Here is a 16,900-nt window from a genome sequence, read left to right as displayed (position 1 = left end):
GCGAAATTTGCTGTATAGTTCTTTATCTGGTTTTCAAGTAATGAAACATTTTTGAATGTTTCGCAGAATGAAGTTCAAATGGCCAGTTTTAGAAATGAAGATACTACATACACCATTTCAACCGAGTTCTTACACATCTCTGGAAACTCTAAAAATGTGGGTGGTTCTAACGTTATGACACGTAGGACATGTCAAACCGGTTTTGAAGAGTTAATACACTCTATATTAAAATATTAAAGAATGACTACGAATTGTACAGTCTACCCAAGCTCAAGCTCAAGCTCTATATTAAAATATTAAAGAATGTTGGCGTAATTCTTCTGAAAGTCTAAACACAGGCAAGAACTTTCTATTCAATAAAAATGTCAAGTTAATTTATTCATTCATAAATGCCGATTCACTAACATATCATTGTTTATTTCCTTGCGATTAACTTTGAAGCAGCTATACCACTCGTAGACTCTGTAACTGAATAAACGTCCATCACTTTGAATTTGATTCATTAATTGAAGTGTTTCGCATACATTTTAAACAAGTTGAATGTAGGCTTGTCATTTACATTTTCACATTTTCCATTTTAACTTGATAAGTCTGACGTTAACGTTTACAGAACCAAATTCCACCTTAAAATAAAACTCATTTGTTATATGGTTAAGACTAAAAATTGTATGATAAATAAAGTTAATACGAATCTGATTGGTCGGGACTAGGATCTATGACTAAGAGCAAATGAGATTGTTTGGTTTGATGGCGATAAAACCAGTGTTATCAGTTCTTTCGGGGTACAGATTAAAGAAGGGTTTTTTTTTCTATTGATACACTGTGAGTTATGAATATCGGGCATAAATTCTGGTGAGCGAGTGATTAGCGTCACGCATTATCATGTCGGGAATTCGGGTTCTGGTCGAAGGATTTTCCGTCAAAGAAATTTCTTCGACTTGTACTGTGGTCACGCGTATTATAGAGCAATTCCAAATGAAATCGACAAATGACAAAACATAAGTATTTTTGATTCGAATGAAAGTTTGTATTCCGTTTGGGTTGAAGGAAATATGAGTTTTCCACAGCAATTGGAATCTTTTGACTTAAGTGTAAATCTTGAAACGTCGTATTGATTTTAGGGAAATCTTTGATAATTTATATCACAAAAAGTATGAGTCGTACCGGAATAATGTCTTAGAAAGAGTTATTGAGTATTGATGTTAAAACGTGAAACAAATATACACTGAGAAAAAATAGTACTATTTTTTTATTTACAAAAAAACTTAAATTTCAATATCTAAAATATATATTTTTTATTTTTTTTTATTTTTTCATATGAAATAAAAGTCAAGTAAAAAATTTAAAAAATTGCTTCAAGATGGTAAAACTATTTTTGATGAATTTTCGAATTTTTGAAACTTCGAATTTTTGTGTGTTAGCAATAATTTTTAGCCACAAATTATGAATCCTGATGTGAGTTAAAATAAAAAAGGTCTTCATCAATCTCCTTCTAAATGCAACCATTCTCGAGATATTCGAAGAAAACATTTCTAATTTATTGTATTTTTTAATTTTATATTTTTTATATTTATATATGTATTTTTGATATTTTTAATTTTTTTTTCATATAAAATAGAAGTCATGTAGAAAATTTAAACAATGATTCCAGGATGGTAAAACTATTTTTGACAAACTTTGTGGAACATAGAACTTTAATGAATTTTCGAAACATAGATTTTTTACTATATATACACTGAGAAAAAAAATAGTACTTTTTATAGTAGTTAGTTTTAGTAGCTTTTTTTTATTATAGTGACTTTCAACGCTTCTTCTGGCTGGTTCGTCACTTTTACCTTCCATTTTCCTCTTTTTTATTTACTGGAAAAACTTTAATTTTCAATATCTTAAATAGATATTTTTAATTTTTTTTAAATTTTTTCATATAAAATAGAAGTCATGTAAAAAATTTAAAAAATTGTCCAAGATGGTAAAACATTTTTTGACGAATTTTCGAAACTTCGAATTTTTGTGTGTTAGTAATCATTTTTAGTCACAAATTATGAATTCTGTTGTGATTTAAAACAAAAAGCTCTTTATCAATCTCCTTCTAGATGCAGCTATTCTCGAGATATTTTAAAAACTATTCCTAATCTATTGTCTTTTTTATAGTGAATATGCTCTTTTAATGTTTGTCGTGTTATACCGTCATGTTCATGAAACTATATGAATTTGCTTCTAATTTTCAACAACTTTTCCAAACACATCATTATGGTAAAAATATAATGTTTTTTCAAATATCTGGAGAATGTCTGCATTTAGAAGAAGATTGATTGAGAGCTTTTTTATTTTAAATCACATAAGGATTCATAATTTGTGGCTAAAAATGATTATTAACATACAAAAAATCGAAGTTTCGAAAATTCATAAACAATCGATGTTCCACAAAGTTCGTCAAAAATAGTTTTACCATCTTGGACTTAATTTTTAATTTTCTACATGACTTCTATTTTATATGACAAAATTAAAAAATAAATATTTTATATTCAAGGCGTGTTATTTGGCGTAATAAAATACAACAAAGTATTACTAATTGAAAAAAATTATGCAAGTACAATGCTTCGTTGAGATGGCGAAAGTTCCACTGGGAACGTTAGGGTCATTCAAGAAGAAATAAATTTTGTGGAAGATATTCTCTTGCGATATTTCTACTTGAACAAGAACCATGTTCACGTTTTTTCAATTCGAGAACCGATGTACACATGCCCTAATTGATGTTCAATCACTAATTTGTTTTTGAATAATATTTTTTAGGCTTATTTGAAATAATAATATTCATCTTAATCAAAATACTTTCCCAATTATTTCTTTTTGGGTGTTTGAATTGTTTATATCTGGCAACGTTTGTATTAGTAATAATAGTTAATAACTTATAAAAATCCTCGGTTGAAAAAATATGGAAATGGAGTAATGCCCCCACTCTATTCACTGTATTATTTTAGACTGACTCCACAAAGATTTGCCCTGCTTTTTATATAGGGTATTAGAATAGTTTACATGTGGGATCATTTATTCAGATAATTGCGAGATGCTGATTCAGGTTCTCGGAAACTGTTTATGTTGTTGTCTGGTTGATATGTTTATGCTCTCAGGGCTAAACTCATGATTGCTGTGTTTTTAATGTGTATGTGGATTGCTGACGGGTGCTGCACTAATTTAAATTTCTCAATTCATTATACTCAGCTTACAAGCAGTATGAGTGATTTGGAGAGCTTAAACGAGCAGTATCCTTTGCGTAGAACGAGATACACACCACAACTTGGCGCAGCTTGGTCGATACCCTCCCGAATGGGTTAATTGTACTGATTGAGAACTAAAGACGACCTACAAATTAGAAACTTATCGTAATTCATGTGAAATTGACGTTAATTTTGTAAAAAAAGTGAGAACCATCTGGTTCTATAGTTATGAAAAACTGGAATTTTTGTTTTTTGAATGTTTCGCGCCTGAACACAACAATAAAGTTCAAATTGCCAGTCATTTAAATGAAGATAGTTGTTATATCCTACACTATAAACATCAATTGAACCGACTTCTTACATATCTGTGGAAACTCAGAAAAAATCAGTGGTTCTATAGTTGTGAAACGCAGTGTAGTATTTTGTATTTGTATTTTTCCCAATATTCAAAGTAAATACTACCATATTGGTTCAAATAAACTTCTTTTAAAGTGCACCAGTGGCTCAGTGGTTAGCGTCTCACATTATCATGCCGGGTGTTCGGGTTCGATTCCCGTTCTGGCCGGGGGATTTTTCGTCAAAGAAATTTCCTTCGACTTGCACTGTGGTCACGCGTATTCAAGAGCTTGCCTCTCGGAATATATTCAAGGCGTGTTATTTGGCTTAAGAAATCTCAACTATGTATTAATAAATGATGCTAGTTGATGCATACGTTGAGACGGCCAAAGTTCCACAGGGAACGTTAACGCCACTCAAGAAGAAGAAGAAACTTCTTTTAAATGCAGGTAGTGAATATTAGTCTATTAAAATATTACAATTGTACATTGTGTTCAAATTTAGTAGAGTAAGTTTAGTTTAGTAGAGTTTAGTTCTTGAACTCTTAAATTTATTCTTGAGTTCTTAAATTCTTGTGAGGTAGGAAAGTGATTTACACTAGCCTGAAATGTTGTGATGTAATCTGGCGGAAATGGTGGCTATTCTTGTTGTTCTGGATCAATGATTCATTTATTTGTGCTCCTGTTTATTTCAATTATCTATTCAAAAATTTTGAACAATTTGCCTTGATACTGGGCTAGCATAGTTTACCGTAACCAAAACACAATCGAATTGTCGTTAGAGAAATATTGTTGTTCGCGCTATTTTATAAAATGCACCAGCATCCGTGTGTGGACTGGTGAATTCATTGAATTTATCATACTCATATCATTATCATTCAGGATAGTACTCCTATTAAATTTAAATTTGTGTTTGAACATATTGACGGGGGATCTGTTGTTACGACAATAAAACCGCAGTTTCTGTGTCAAATAAGACAAAACATTCGAAAATCTACAAAGCGTTGTTTGGTCGTTCATAAAATCCAATGACAGTCCAGTGAAGTTTAGGCCAGACCTAAACGATCTAAACACAACATAAAATGCAAATAACATGGAAACCTACATTACAATTTTATCAAGTAAAATATTGACTCAGCGTTACTTCAAAAACAGTCAATTATATTAGGTGTACCGGTAAGTTTCTTCGGTTTCACAACAGATGGCGTAACTCGATTATTATTCCAGTGAATCAAATTTCCAGACATTCGTTGGAAAGCTACTGTCATTGCGCGTCTTTTTTAGTATATGTCAAAAAGTTGAAACGTAAACAACACAGTTTTTTGCCACTTCGAATATGTCGAATTTCGTACCAAGGAGAGTGTTTTTGCGGGGAGTGTTACTTCATTACTTTAATATGGAGAAAAAAGCTGCGGAAAGCCATCGCATTTTGGTGGAAGTTTATGGTGACCATGCTCCAACTGAGCGAACGTGTCAGACGTGGTTTGCACGGTTTAAAAGTGGTAATTTTGTCTTGGAAGACGAAGAACGTTCCGGACCGCCAAAAAAGTTTGAAGAATTGAAGGCTTCACTCGATCAAGGTCCGTCAAAAATGCAACAAGAACTAGCAGATACACTTGAAGTAGCTCAGCAAACCATATCCGATAGTTTAAAACCAATGGAAATGATCCGAAAGATAGAGCATTGGGTGCCGTATGAATGAAATGAATTGAAGCCACGAGACTTCGAACGCCGTTTTTTCACGTGCGAACAACTGCTACAACAGCATAAAAGAAAGGGTTTTTTGCATCGAATCGTTACTGGCGATGAGAGTGGGTCCATTACAACAATTCTAAACGTCGGGCAACGTATGGATACCCTGGCCATGCATCAACATCGACGGCCACGCGGAATATTCACGGCCAGAAGGTTATGCTGTCTATTTGGTGGGACCAACTGGATGTGGTGTACTATGAGCTGTTGAAACCGAATGGTACCATCACGGGGGACCTCTACCGACGACAATTGATGCGTTTGAGCCGTGCACTGGAGGAAAAACGGCCACAATACGAGCAAAGACACGATCAAGTTATTTTGCAGCACAACAATGCTCGGCCGCATATCGCGAAACCGGTCAGAATATACCTGGAACGCTGAAATGGGAGGTTCTATCCCATTCGTCGTATTCTCCAGAAATTTTTTTGTCCGATTACTACCTTATTCGATCGATGCAACATGGCCTGGTTGACCAGCATTTCTACAATTTTGATGAAGTCAAAAATAGGATCGACTCGTGGTTAGCCGACAAACCGGTCGATTATTTCCGAAAAGGGATCCGTGAATTGCCAGAAAGATGGGAAAAAGTTGTGACTAGCAATGGGCAATACTTTGAATATTTTGAAATTTTAATTTTTGAAAAAAAAAACAAGAAACTTACCGGATCTCCAATTACGAACAGACTCAGCGAACAAACAAAGATCATCTGGAGAGTACTCAAACGCAGGGTTTAGGGCAATAAGAGTTACCAGTCTATTTTTGTCATTACAGTAAAGCATGGATTGTTTGCGAGTGAAAAATTCGCAGAAGGGAATAACCGCAAACGCTTTCATCGATTGTGATGTATTTTAGTTATGATGTTTTTGAATAATATAGCAAATATTTTTGGCTCTGTGTATATGTATTAGACGTTTAATGGTTCATACTAACAATTAAACTTAGTTTTCATGTTCAGATATCTATTGTCATATTTTCGCCAAATTTTCAGAAATTTCGTAAGGCTATTGCGTTTTTCGCGGTCACTTTGCCACCCGATTCAGCTGACAAACGGGGCACTACTATTCAGTATTTTTTCATTATGAACAGATGAAACAGGTCATACGTATGTTACCCAGAAAAACGTTGAGCAGACGCATCTCACCACTTACCTCTTATTGTGCTGGGCATCCTGTTTTCGTGGTTGGTTTCCAAAACTCCAATCAATCACACGGAAAAAGTAGTTGAAAATCTAGTTATAGTATATACACTTTTTACCAATTTAGCGGGAACATTATCCAGAGTATCACATCAATAGCTACTGGAACTTGAATCTTCTTTCTGATTGTTAAAAACACTTCAACGACACTTCACTTCTGCGACCACCATAAGATTCATTCACTCATTGATATCAACGCAGAAAACAGGAAATGGTTTTCGAGAACTTCTCAGCGAGCTTCAGGAGGAGGTACATTTTCTTTTTCTTCGTGTTTGTAACACAGATGGGGACACTTGTATGTTATTCGTCATCAAGGCATCCACTTTGTGCACATTAATCTTTATATTTAATTAACATTTTCTTCTATTTCATTATGTTTACACTGTGATCAAATTCTTCTCTCAGAACTCTTCGTTGTCACTTCTACCTGAAAAAAAAAAACATATGGAATAGTGTGTAGAGCCGCCGATTTCAATTAGTTTTCACTTCTGATCCTCTGGCGGGAAAGTTAATCGTGGTCACGAATAACGTTGTGGGTAAACAAAACAAACAAGCCCGATCCAAAACAAAGTACATCTCTAGCTCGACCCGTAAACACCGAACGGCAGCGAAAACAAGAACGCAACATCGAAGGTACCAGCAAAATAACGCACCGGAACGGAACGGATAGAACGCAAACACAGGAGATCACGCGCGCCACACGTTACGCCGCGCCACTGCCAGCCGGCCACGAGCGAAAGTCAACAAACACAAAAATCGGCCTCGCCGCGTTTATCCCACCGAGGGTCTGCTCAGGTCCCGAGGTATGTGACCTCGACAATGAGCGCTCAGATGATTACTAAAGGTGCCACAGTCAACCGTGGCGAAGAGTCTCAGCTCGCAAGGAAGGCGTCCCCACGACAGCTTGGTCCCTGGTGCTGCGCTGTTGGATGTGGAGTGGCAGTAGCGCGGGTCGCTCTCAGAACGAGTCATCGTCGCCAGTCCGGGAGAATGGGTGGAGAAGTCGGGGAACGAAATAACAAGTCACCACACACCACATCTTGGAACTTCGACGATGACCACTGGCATCACGCAAGGAGCCCTCGTCATATCAGGCAGGACACTCGGTGAGGAGTTGAGTTCTCCCTGTTACACGCGGCTTGCTGTTGCGACATGGATCGGCATAACTACTGGAACAGCTTGTGAGTGGCGATCGAGGGCTTTTTCTGGTTCTTGTCAGAAGAACTCAGCAGGTGAAAAAGGAACTCATTGTCAAACAATCTTTCGACACCAGAGCATGAGCATGCAAAGTAGTGTGGATGTGATGCGAAACTTGCGTGCGACATAATACATTCTGAGAAGATAGCACGAATAGGCATTGTTGTGTTTATGAGACGGATGAGTCATAAAGAGGAATCGTAGACTAATAAAACGAGATGATATTTCCACGAAAAATTAATATGTTTTCATAAACCATTATCAGCTCTAGATTACTTTTTTATCCGAATTTTAATACACTGGAAAGTTATTTTTTAGAAATATTTTTAAACAATTTTATTCAAAATAAGTACTCGTAGAACGTAGAACGGCACGACATACTACAACATGGGGCAGCTTGGTCGAAACCACCCCGAATGTGTTATTTGAACTGTTTGAGAAATGAAAATGACCTACGAGTAAGAAACTCATTGTAATTCATGTGGAATTGGCGTTAATTTTGTGAAGGACTGAGAGTATTTTCATCTGGTTCTATAGATATAAAACACTGGAATTTTAGTTTTTTGAATGTTTCGCGCCTGGACACAACAATAAAGTTCAAATGGCCAGTCTTATAAATGCAGATAGTTATTATGTCCTACACTATTTACTTCAATTCAACCGACTTCTTACATATCTCTGGAAGCTCAGAAAAAATGAGTGGTTCTACAGTTGTGAAACGCAGTGTATGAGCGAGCGAAACAAGATACACATTGCAAATAAGTTCGCAATAAAACATACGCGGGCTAGACCGGAAACATATATACAGCTATTCCATGCCAAACCGATATAATGGTTCTCAGATTTTCGTGTAAAGTGGTAGATTTGTTTTTTATCGCAAACAATTAGACCCATATTTTTTTTTCATTTTCGTTTTAGGGTGGTCCGAAAAATCACTTTTTTCACTTTTTTTTTTTTCCAAAAATGACTTTTTTCAAATAATCATCACTTTTGAACTACTGGACCGATTCTTATGATCGACATATCAAATTAAACCCAATCACCTCGTCTTTTTAGCAAAAATAATTTAGCTGCAGAAAATTTAAATTTTGTTTCCGTTATTATTAATTGTATTAGTTTTTCATGGTTTTTGTGGTCTCGGGATCATGGGCCCTATATTTTTTTTATATTTTATATAGAAAGCTGAGGATTTGTTACATAAAATATCTCAAAATCAGATATGTGTTCTTTTTCGATAGATGTCCAATTAGACGCAAATCACTGTACAAAACAACGGGTTCATAAGTCTCTGGTACATGGTCACCCTGATATCTGATTCGCTAGAAAACTCGCGTGAGCATATTGAAACAAGTATTCAATGATATTCAATGATGTTGATATTCTGATCTGTGAGTCATGAAACGCGGATCGATGTATTTTTTTCGTGCATCGATCATCCTATCTCCCAATTATATTCCAAACATAAAATCCTCATAAGATGGGGGAAATTTAGACCCCCTAAGCAAATCGCCTAATGTTTCCAAACCAACACGGTCTAAATAAAAAAGAGATGATTTTTGGACATTAAAATTTGATGCGGGGTGATTTGGTCCATACTTATGTTTATGTAAAATATTTTGGGATAATGTTACAATCAGTACCAGTGTTCTGGGATCGATACCAGGTGTCTTGGCCATATTCCAGACCACAAAATTTGGATTGAGACCATCTCGAATTCTGTATGGATCTTTTCATTGTTGTTTGAGTATTTTCAAACCCTTTCGATGCTTGGTCAAAGAAAATCCGCTCTTGATGGCCTGCGTTGCTCTTTCAAGCTCCTCCTTCTTCCAACGTTGTCTGCTCATTCTCTTTTTGTAATTTAGTGGCATCTGGAATCAATAAGACCAAAGAAAAGCCTCAAATCTGTAGGACCAACTCACCCCACAAAAACATGTCCATGTCACCCCATACAACATCCAAAAACTTAAAATGCAAATTATTTCATTTATTGTTATCAAACTTACTGTTTCGCTGCATCAAATTGTTCACACATCTTGTGCACCGAGAAGGGTGTTACATACAATCAAATCACGAAAAGGATCAACATTTTCCCGGGGAGTTTGAAATACTTAATTGAGAAGTTTGGCAGTGAGCGTTCCCTGGAAGATCTGCCAAAGAAGTGAACGTAAACCCGGTTCTAATGACCCCCCATTGGACCAGAAAGTCGTGAATTATATTCGTAACCATCAATCTGCCTCTATCCGTGATTTGGTAAAAAAATTGGATATCAGCATCGAAATCCATCCAGTGGAATAAGAAGAGACATAATTTGAAAACCTACAAGTAGCAGAGAGTATCCCAACTTTGGAACATCAACACCGTACTGAAACGAGGGCTCGAAAGCTTTATGAGCGTATTCTGGATAATCCCAACCACTGCATTTTGATGGACAACGAGATAGGACCTTAGTTTTACACTTAATCTGTTGGGGAGATGGTACCGACTATGAATACAACTGATGCTTTCTCCGCCCAGATAGTTTCTGAGCAGAGTTCTGCAGTGATGAGTACAGAGTAGACTGGCTACCCGATGTTCTAGTAGTGATGAGAACGAGTATAGACAAAGCTGGTTGGTCTATACTGGTCGATATTTTTTTTTGCGACTGACACTGTTCTGAATATTCCGTGCCCTATTTATATGATTAATCCCATAGTCATAGCGCAATTTTTGTTTGGATTGCGTCTGGAATATCCACTATAAACAATTACTTTTGTATAGCGAATCCGTTTTCCACCTGTTCCTATCCCATGACAATTCTCTGGTTATAGTTCGTGTGTTGTGACTGTTTACATATTGTGTTGTTGTGCTGAATTGTGAATTGTACTGTATGTTATGTATTGTGATTAATATAATGTTTAATCCCTCTCCAGGTAATTTTTGCTGTATGGAAAAGTACGTGATAATATTCTCATGTATAACAGCTCTAATTGTTTTTGTTTTACAGGTGCGGATTCATCTCCATTACCGAGACTTTAGATTGTGTTTTTTTGTGTAGTTGTAGAGTTAAGTGTTCAATTGTGTTTTTTTTTTGTGTTATCAATAAAGTGTTTATAAAAATGAAATTTATGTTGTTTCTTAGTTTCTGGCTAGCGATCCTCAACTTTTCGCATAAAAAGTACCATAAATTCTCAAATTTGTTTGGACGAATGCTTGAAGTGGAGATATACTTCTTTTTTCTTCTTCTCTCCAGTGGTTTGCGGAAAAGGACATCCTGTACGTTAAAAAATCATCAACCCACCAAATTGTTTCTAACTGCGACCTATCGTACGTTATTGGGCAATTGTCAAGGGCATATTTAGGAAGGGTGGCACAGTGTCTCGAAACATGTCAGACTTCAGGAAGAATTAATCAGCGGTGTCCAGGAAGTGCATAAAGGCTACTGAATTTGATGATGGGTGTCAAATCCAAATACGATCATTCCACAGAGGTCAGTGATCTACGTTAATTATTCATCTACTGCCTGTCAACACTATAAGCAAAAACAGAACGTATTTAACCAAAAATTGCAACAACATATTCGCAATTATTTTTGAAAGTTTTAGATTACTTTTCGATACACTCATTATATTAACGACAATTTTCATTAGGAAAAACGGACGAAAGAACCGGAAACTGTCCATAGAGTAAATTCATGGTGATTACTTGAGGGAAAAAATCTGTTTACTTTTAATGATTGGTGGATATTTTGAGTGAAAATATTTGATAGGTGGATTTGATGGGTAGGTCTGCATTCAAAAGATTGAAATACAGAGATAATGCAATGATAAGGCCGAAATAATTTTTGAAAAAGGAAGGGGAAAGATTCTAGAATGAAATCAGGAAGAAGCGGATCCCTTGTTGCTTTCGACCGTGGAAGCGTGCAGATCGAACACAGCTGACCAAATTTTTTTTGGTACAAATTTATGTATAGTAGAAATGTGTAATACGCACCCCTAAGCCAGAATGGATTTATCTTGACCGTGCTCTTAAAATTTAAGATAACAACTACGTCAGTACGTAGATTAGTTAACCCTCAGTCAACTGTAATCGTTCTGTATTTTAGATACTAAATAACAAAAGTTCTATGAATTTTATTTTGTAAGGCGCCCAAATTCTAAATTTCCAATCATACGGTGTTAAATGGCCCAGCAGAAGTATAATATGCCCATGAGTTGTTTCTCTCAGAGACTATAAAGCTCAGAGAAACAGCTTGTATGAATGAGAGATTCCATCAATCTATTCCCTTCATGCCCACCAGCGAAGAGAAGAAACCGTTCCTCCGGTGAGCGTGTTCTCCTAGTATTAGTGTATTAATTCATTTCTATTCTTGCTGGTTTACGAGAAAATCAGGCGGGTCAAATTGCCCGGTAGGTGCGTTTTAGACACATCTCCTCTATTCCGTTAACACCACGTTGTGGAACCGACTCAGTGAGGTAGAATAGTCCTGGCTGCAACGGTGATGCCCAGCTAATCGTTAAGGACTAACGATAACAATATACTTAGAGTTTGGCTCCTTTAAACTTATGTAACTGTGCCTGTAAAAAAAAGATTTAAAAGAAAACAATGTACCTGTCCTGCATCCATTGACCTCGTTCTGGAACGTCTCAACAGAATGGAGCAGCGCGAGTTACGTGAACAATTATTTTCTTGGTGAGCCGATGATAGCCTAGTTTGATGATTCCCCAAACAATCCAATCCGAAACGAAGATATCTGATGACGCGAAACCAGGAAGAGTAAGCGATGTTCAGTTCATTACTTCGTATCTTGAACGATATTGAAAGTTTGCCTAAGCGAGATCCAATATTTATGCTTCAGGCAAATATTTACCTTCGTTCGTTCGTTATTCTTTTTTTCTTTATTCACGGTGACCTCAAATAATTCCCCTTCGTTGATCACGGATAAGTTGCTCGTTATTGATGACATGGGTAGGGCAGCTCACAAATGAGCAACACAAATGTATGGGAAAGTGGAAATGCTTCTAGTTTTCATTATTTAAACTATTTACGCATCTTTCCGGGAATTTCCGATTATTCTGGTATATAAATCATCTAAATCCGTTCGCGGCAAAAATAGTTATTAACGTTAACTTTATTTCATAAAAACGTGACCTGCTATCTGATATGTCACCCTTAACGAAAGACGTAGTTCTACGTCAAAAAAGTCAGAGATACATTAAAGAATTGCTTACTAACCAGAAAATGACTTTGTCTCCGGAGATCCCAATCCGAAAGCCTCCCACACCACGTCCACAACTGCTCTAAAACTGGAGGTCTCGAAAGAGGCCTTTCGCACCCAAACCTGAACGGTCAGAACTAAGGTAATGGGGAGTGGGCTGCGTTACCTTCTGGAATCAGCAAATTACAGTCACTTCGCTGAGTGCAGTCGTTCCTGAAAGTGATCGCGTGACTATTTCAGTGGAAAAGAAGAACATTCCAGCAGTAGTGTGTTTCATCTTGGTGATGATTTAGTATTTGGCGTTGTCAGTGAACCGAAACTGAGTAGTTTTACAGGCGTCCTGTTTGCTTCGTCTTTTCACTCAGATTTATGGTTGGGTAGGTACATATGCTGCATTAAAATTAATTTAGGAGCGCTACGGTTGATGCGTGAAGAAACTGATAGAATGTATTTATCATGAAACTACATGTTGGTCTAGAACAGGGGTTCTCAAACTGTTTTGGGCGAGAGACCCCTTTTCCAGAATGAAGTGATACCAAAGACCCTCATAGCAAAATTTCTTTAAAAATCTCTATTTTTTTTTCTCATTCATATATAATACTTACCAATTTAAAAACTTTGCGGTTGATGAAATAAGAAAACTTTACCTTATTTTCTTATTAAAAATCAACAAAATAAATATATACATGAAATTCAGTAATTATCAAGTGTAACTAATAATTTTTGAATACACATTACTTACAAATACTTAAGTAGGTAATTGATTTTTGAAACCTACTTTAAAACCACCAAGTAAAAAAAAAAAATGTTTCTGAAAAACGCAATCCTACTTTAAAAACTATGGGTGGGTTATACCTAAAATACAACCGCAAGGTTGACGTAGGACTACCGTTGGTTTAGTTGATATTTGAGTGTATTGATTGAATTATTGATTAAACCAGCGATTAAATGAAACAATTTTCGAATTCAGATGCGAACAAATCCCAATTTAGGTCAATTCATGTATTGTGAAAAGATTACTTAAAATAAAAGAAGTTCATTTTATTCATTTCTGCTGGACTTCCAAAATTTGTGAATGAAAGAATGGCTAAACGATTAATGTATTTTAACATTTCCCTCTGAATTTATTGCATCTCCCAAGTGTACGTACTTCTCGAACCGAAAATTTGCTCGATTTGTTGAACTTCAAGCACTCAGTTTTGATTTTGACATGTAAGATGAACGCATATTGTTCAATCGACGTTATCGCAGCAAATTGTTATCATAATTTTGCCAAGCGGTATACGTAGAAGTTCAATTAGCTGGAGACATCAACGAATGTCGTCCAATGCAGTCTTGAATAACCGAGCTAAAGCATTGTATTCATACCGCTTTTGAAGTCTGCACATATTCCCGAGTGTAAAAATGCATGCGGGTACAAAAGTACCCGCATCTTGCATCTTATTTCGCAATGCCGATTTTCACAGGCTCATTGAAATCTGTTTTGGGAAAACTCATCAGGTAGCCGCTCTTTTACATTATTTCCAATCACTTCATTTAAGTTCACTTTCACTATGTAATCACGTTGTAATCTCTTGAATTAAATTAGTCGACGAGTGTATTATCATTCAGGGTGGAAACTCAACCAGGAAAACCGGTAAAACCAGGAATTTTCATTCAAAACCAGGACAAATCAGATGGATTAATGTTTTAAATTGTTATTTGATTGATTTTTCATCTTCCAACAAACACAAACATAAAGAATTACGCCATTTCTTTCGATTGATTTATAATTCAGACTGTTGAAAAAAAAAACCATTCCACTGAAACACCGAATACACACACGAGTAAGAGCGTGAGCTCATTTGGGCAATCTTCCTCAGCCTGAGGCAGACATGATCCCATGAAACTCTAGTGCTCTAGTGCTAAGCTCTTTCCGCATATGTTTCCGGACAGTGGAATGGTACCAGAGATGCATCTCAGCAGAACTAAAATGAGCTACCTGATCACATACGGCATTGAGCCACACTTTTTGAATGGCATCCTTCGTTTACTCGAAAATTGTAAGGATATCGTTATCGGCTTCGACGAAACGTAAAATAAGATTTCACAAAAGCAACAGATGTATGTTAGCGTCCGTTACTGGAATGTAACGAAGGGAACGGTGGAATCCAGGTACATTGGCTCAGCTGTTATAATCTCAATGCGTGCACTGGACTTGTTCGACGGATTGAAGAAATATGTTGAAGCTAAACCTAGTTTGAAGTGGGTCAACTCAGCACTGACGGTCCCCATGTTAATTGGAGAGTAGTGAAACAGTTGAATGAAGAAATTCATGAAATCCAGGGCAGCCAAAACTACGAGCTCACGAATATAGGTAGCTGCAGTTTGCAAGTTTTCACAATTCATTCAAGAAGGAATGAAAAAGACTGTTTGGAAAATTGATGAATTCCTCTAGTGTTTCTACTGCCTGTTTGAGAACGTTCCGTAAAGATGTGCGAAGTATTCTTGAATTATTGGACCGACTGAAGTTTTGCGGAGTAAAATGAATCGAAACCCAACCGATGGTATAAATAGCCCTGGACATGCTGTTGAACCTTAAAACCTACGTATCCACCGTCTAAGCACAAAAGGAACGTAAATACAAAGATACACATCCAGATTTCTGTAGGAGCTTCGCAGAGGCTTTCGATGATAAATTATTGGGGTGTTTCCTTATCATCAGCTGCTGCAGTTCAACCATTTATGACGAGCACCTTTTCTATTCGAACTGACGAACCTTTTTAAACCAGTAATTAATAAATTGATCAAGCCAGCACTTTTGAGAGGGAATCTGAAGTCCCTTATAAACGTTGACCTTTCCGATGATTCGTTTCTGCTAAGCAACGGCTACAATTGAATTGGGATTTGCTGTAAAAGTTGCAATCAACAGTGTTGTGGAAACAATCAAGTTTATGAGATAAATATCTTGATTTTTGTCAGAACTGTAAAGAGTATTACATTTAATTTCTTCGAAAAATGATGGAAAGGTCACCTATATATACACACAAACACACACGATATATTTGTTGTGTCCAGCGTTTATAGTTTGCAAAAAAGCGCATGAATTTCGCTCTTGAACATTTCGTCGATAAAAATAGAATCAGTGGTACCGTGGCGAACAAAAGTAAACAGGAATTCCTCGAGTTTTTTGATACTTTGGGTTCGTGCGATATGCTAAAAAACTATCGTCGAAAAGAAGAACGTTTGGACCATTAGTGGGTGAAGAAACTCATAGGCGCAGGGGAAAAGAATATACAAACTCGTCTGACTTTGTCAAAGAGATCCTCATTTTGTCGCATGGCAATGCTGCATTGGAGCGAGGTCCTCCATGAACAAAGTATGTTTGGTGGTAAACTAAAATGATCCGAACTTGGTAGCTCAGCGCATTGTTCACAATGAATTCATCTTATTTTGCAAACAAGTTGCAACCTAAATGCAAGCTTGTTATGTTTGTTTGGACTTGAATTTGATTATGGCTTCATTCGTTCTACTAAAATAGTAGTCATTTTTGTAACAAATTGATTCACGTAATACAACTTATACAGTATCATGAAAGTTTCAGGTCTCAGGTGTCAGGTTTCAGACCTCGTCGGGCCCCAAAATTAATTTTCATTTGTGTCGACCCCTTGGAAACCGAGATCGACCCCAAGGGGTCGATATCGACCACTTTGAGAAACCCTGGTCTAGAAGAAGAGAGCTCTGGAAAATTCTCTTAATTATTTTATTCTTGCATGTTATTATGGCGACACGTATTATATTGATGGCTTGTCTGCTCCCGTATTCTTCTAATATTTTAATTTATTAATATTACCACTTTCATGTCTGCATAATTTTTTTAATTGAAAAAATGTGCTTTGCACACTGTTCGGTAATACATTCCAAAATTAGTAAAATAAGTCATCATATAAATCAAAATGGCATCATCTCTCATTTTCTGACTCATAGATCATACGAATCATCTCCCATGACGCATAGGTGTGAGCAT

The 16,900-nt window shown here is 36.4% G+C and overlaps 1 protein-coding gene across 2 annotated transcripts in view; it reads right to left on the bottom strand.

Annotated features, from left to right (window-relative positions):
- Window positions 1–7,319, bottom strand: part of LOC129774856 (probable nuclear hormone receptor HR3) — a 465,935-nt gene extending 458,616 nt beyond the window's left edge. Inside the window, exons 1-2 of one of the 2 annotated variants that reach the window (XM_055778884.1) lie at window positions 7,141–7,319; window positions 6,457–6,930 (exon numbers count right to left, since the gene is read on the bottom strand). In XM_055778884.1, coding sequence (XP_055634859.1) covers window positions 6,457–6,475 — 19 coding nt within the window. In that variant the 5' untranslated portion in view covers window positions 6,476–6,930; window positions 7,141–7,319. The remainder of the gene's footprint in view (window positions 1–6,456; window positions 6,931–7,140) is intronic. The other variant, XM_055778885.1, reaches the window with a different exon arrangement.
- Window positions 7,320–16,900: the final 9,581 nt, after the last annotated feature.

This window comes from Toxorhynchites rutilus, chromosome 3, assembly GCF_029784135.1.
Source record: "Toxorhynchites rutilus septentrionalis strain SRP chromosome 3, ASM2978413v1, whole genome shotgun sequence".
NCBI classification, from domain to species: Eukaryota; Metazoa; Arthropoda; class Insecta; order Diptera; family Culicidae; genus Toxorhynchites; species Toxorhynchites rutilus.
The sequence above is the reverse complement of the archived record's forward strand: the minus strand, read 5'-3'. Positions and strand labels throughout refer to the sequence as shown.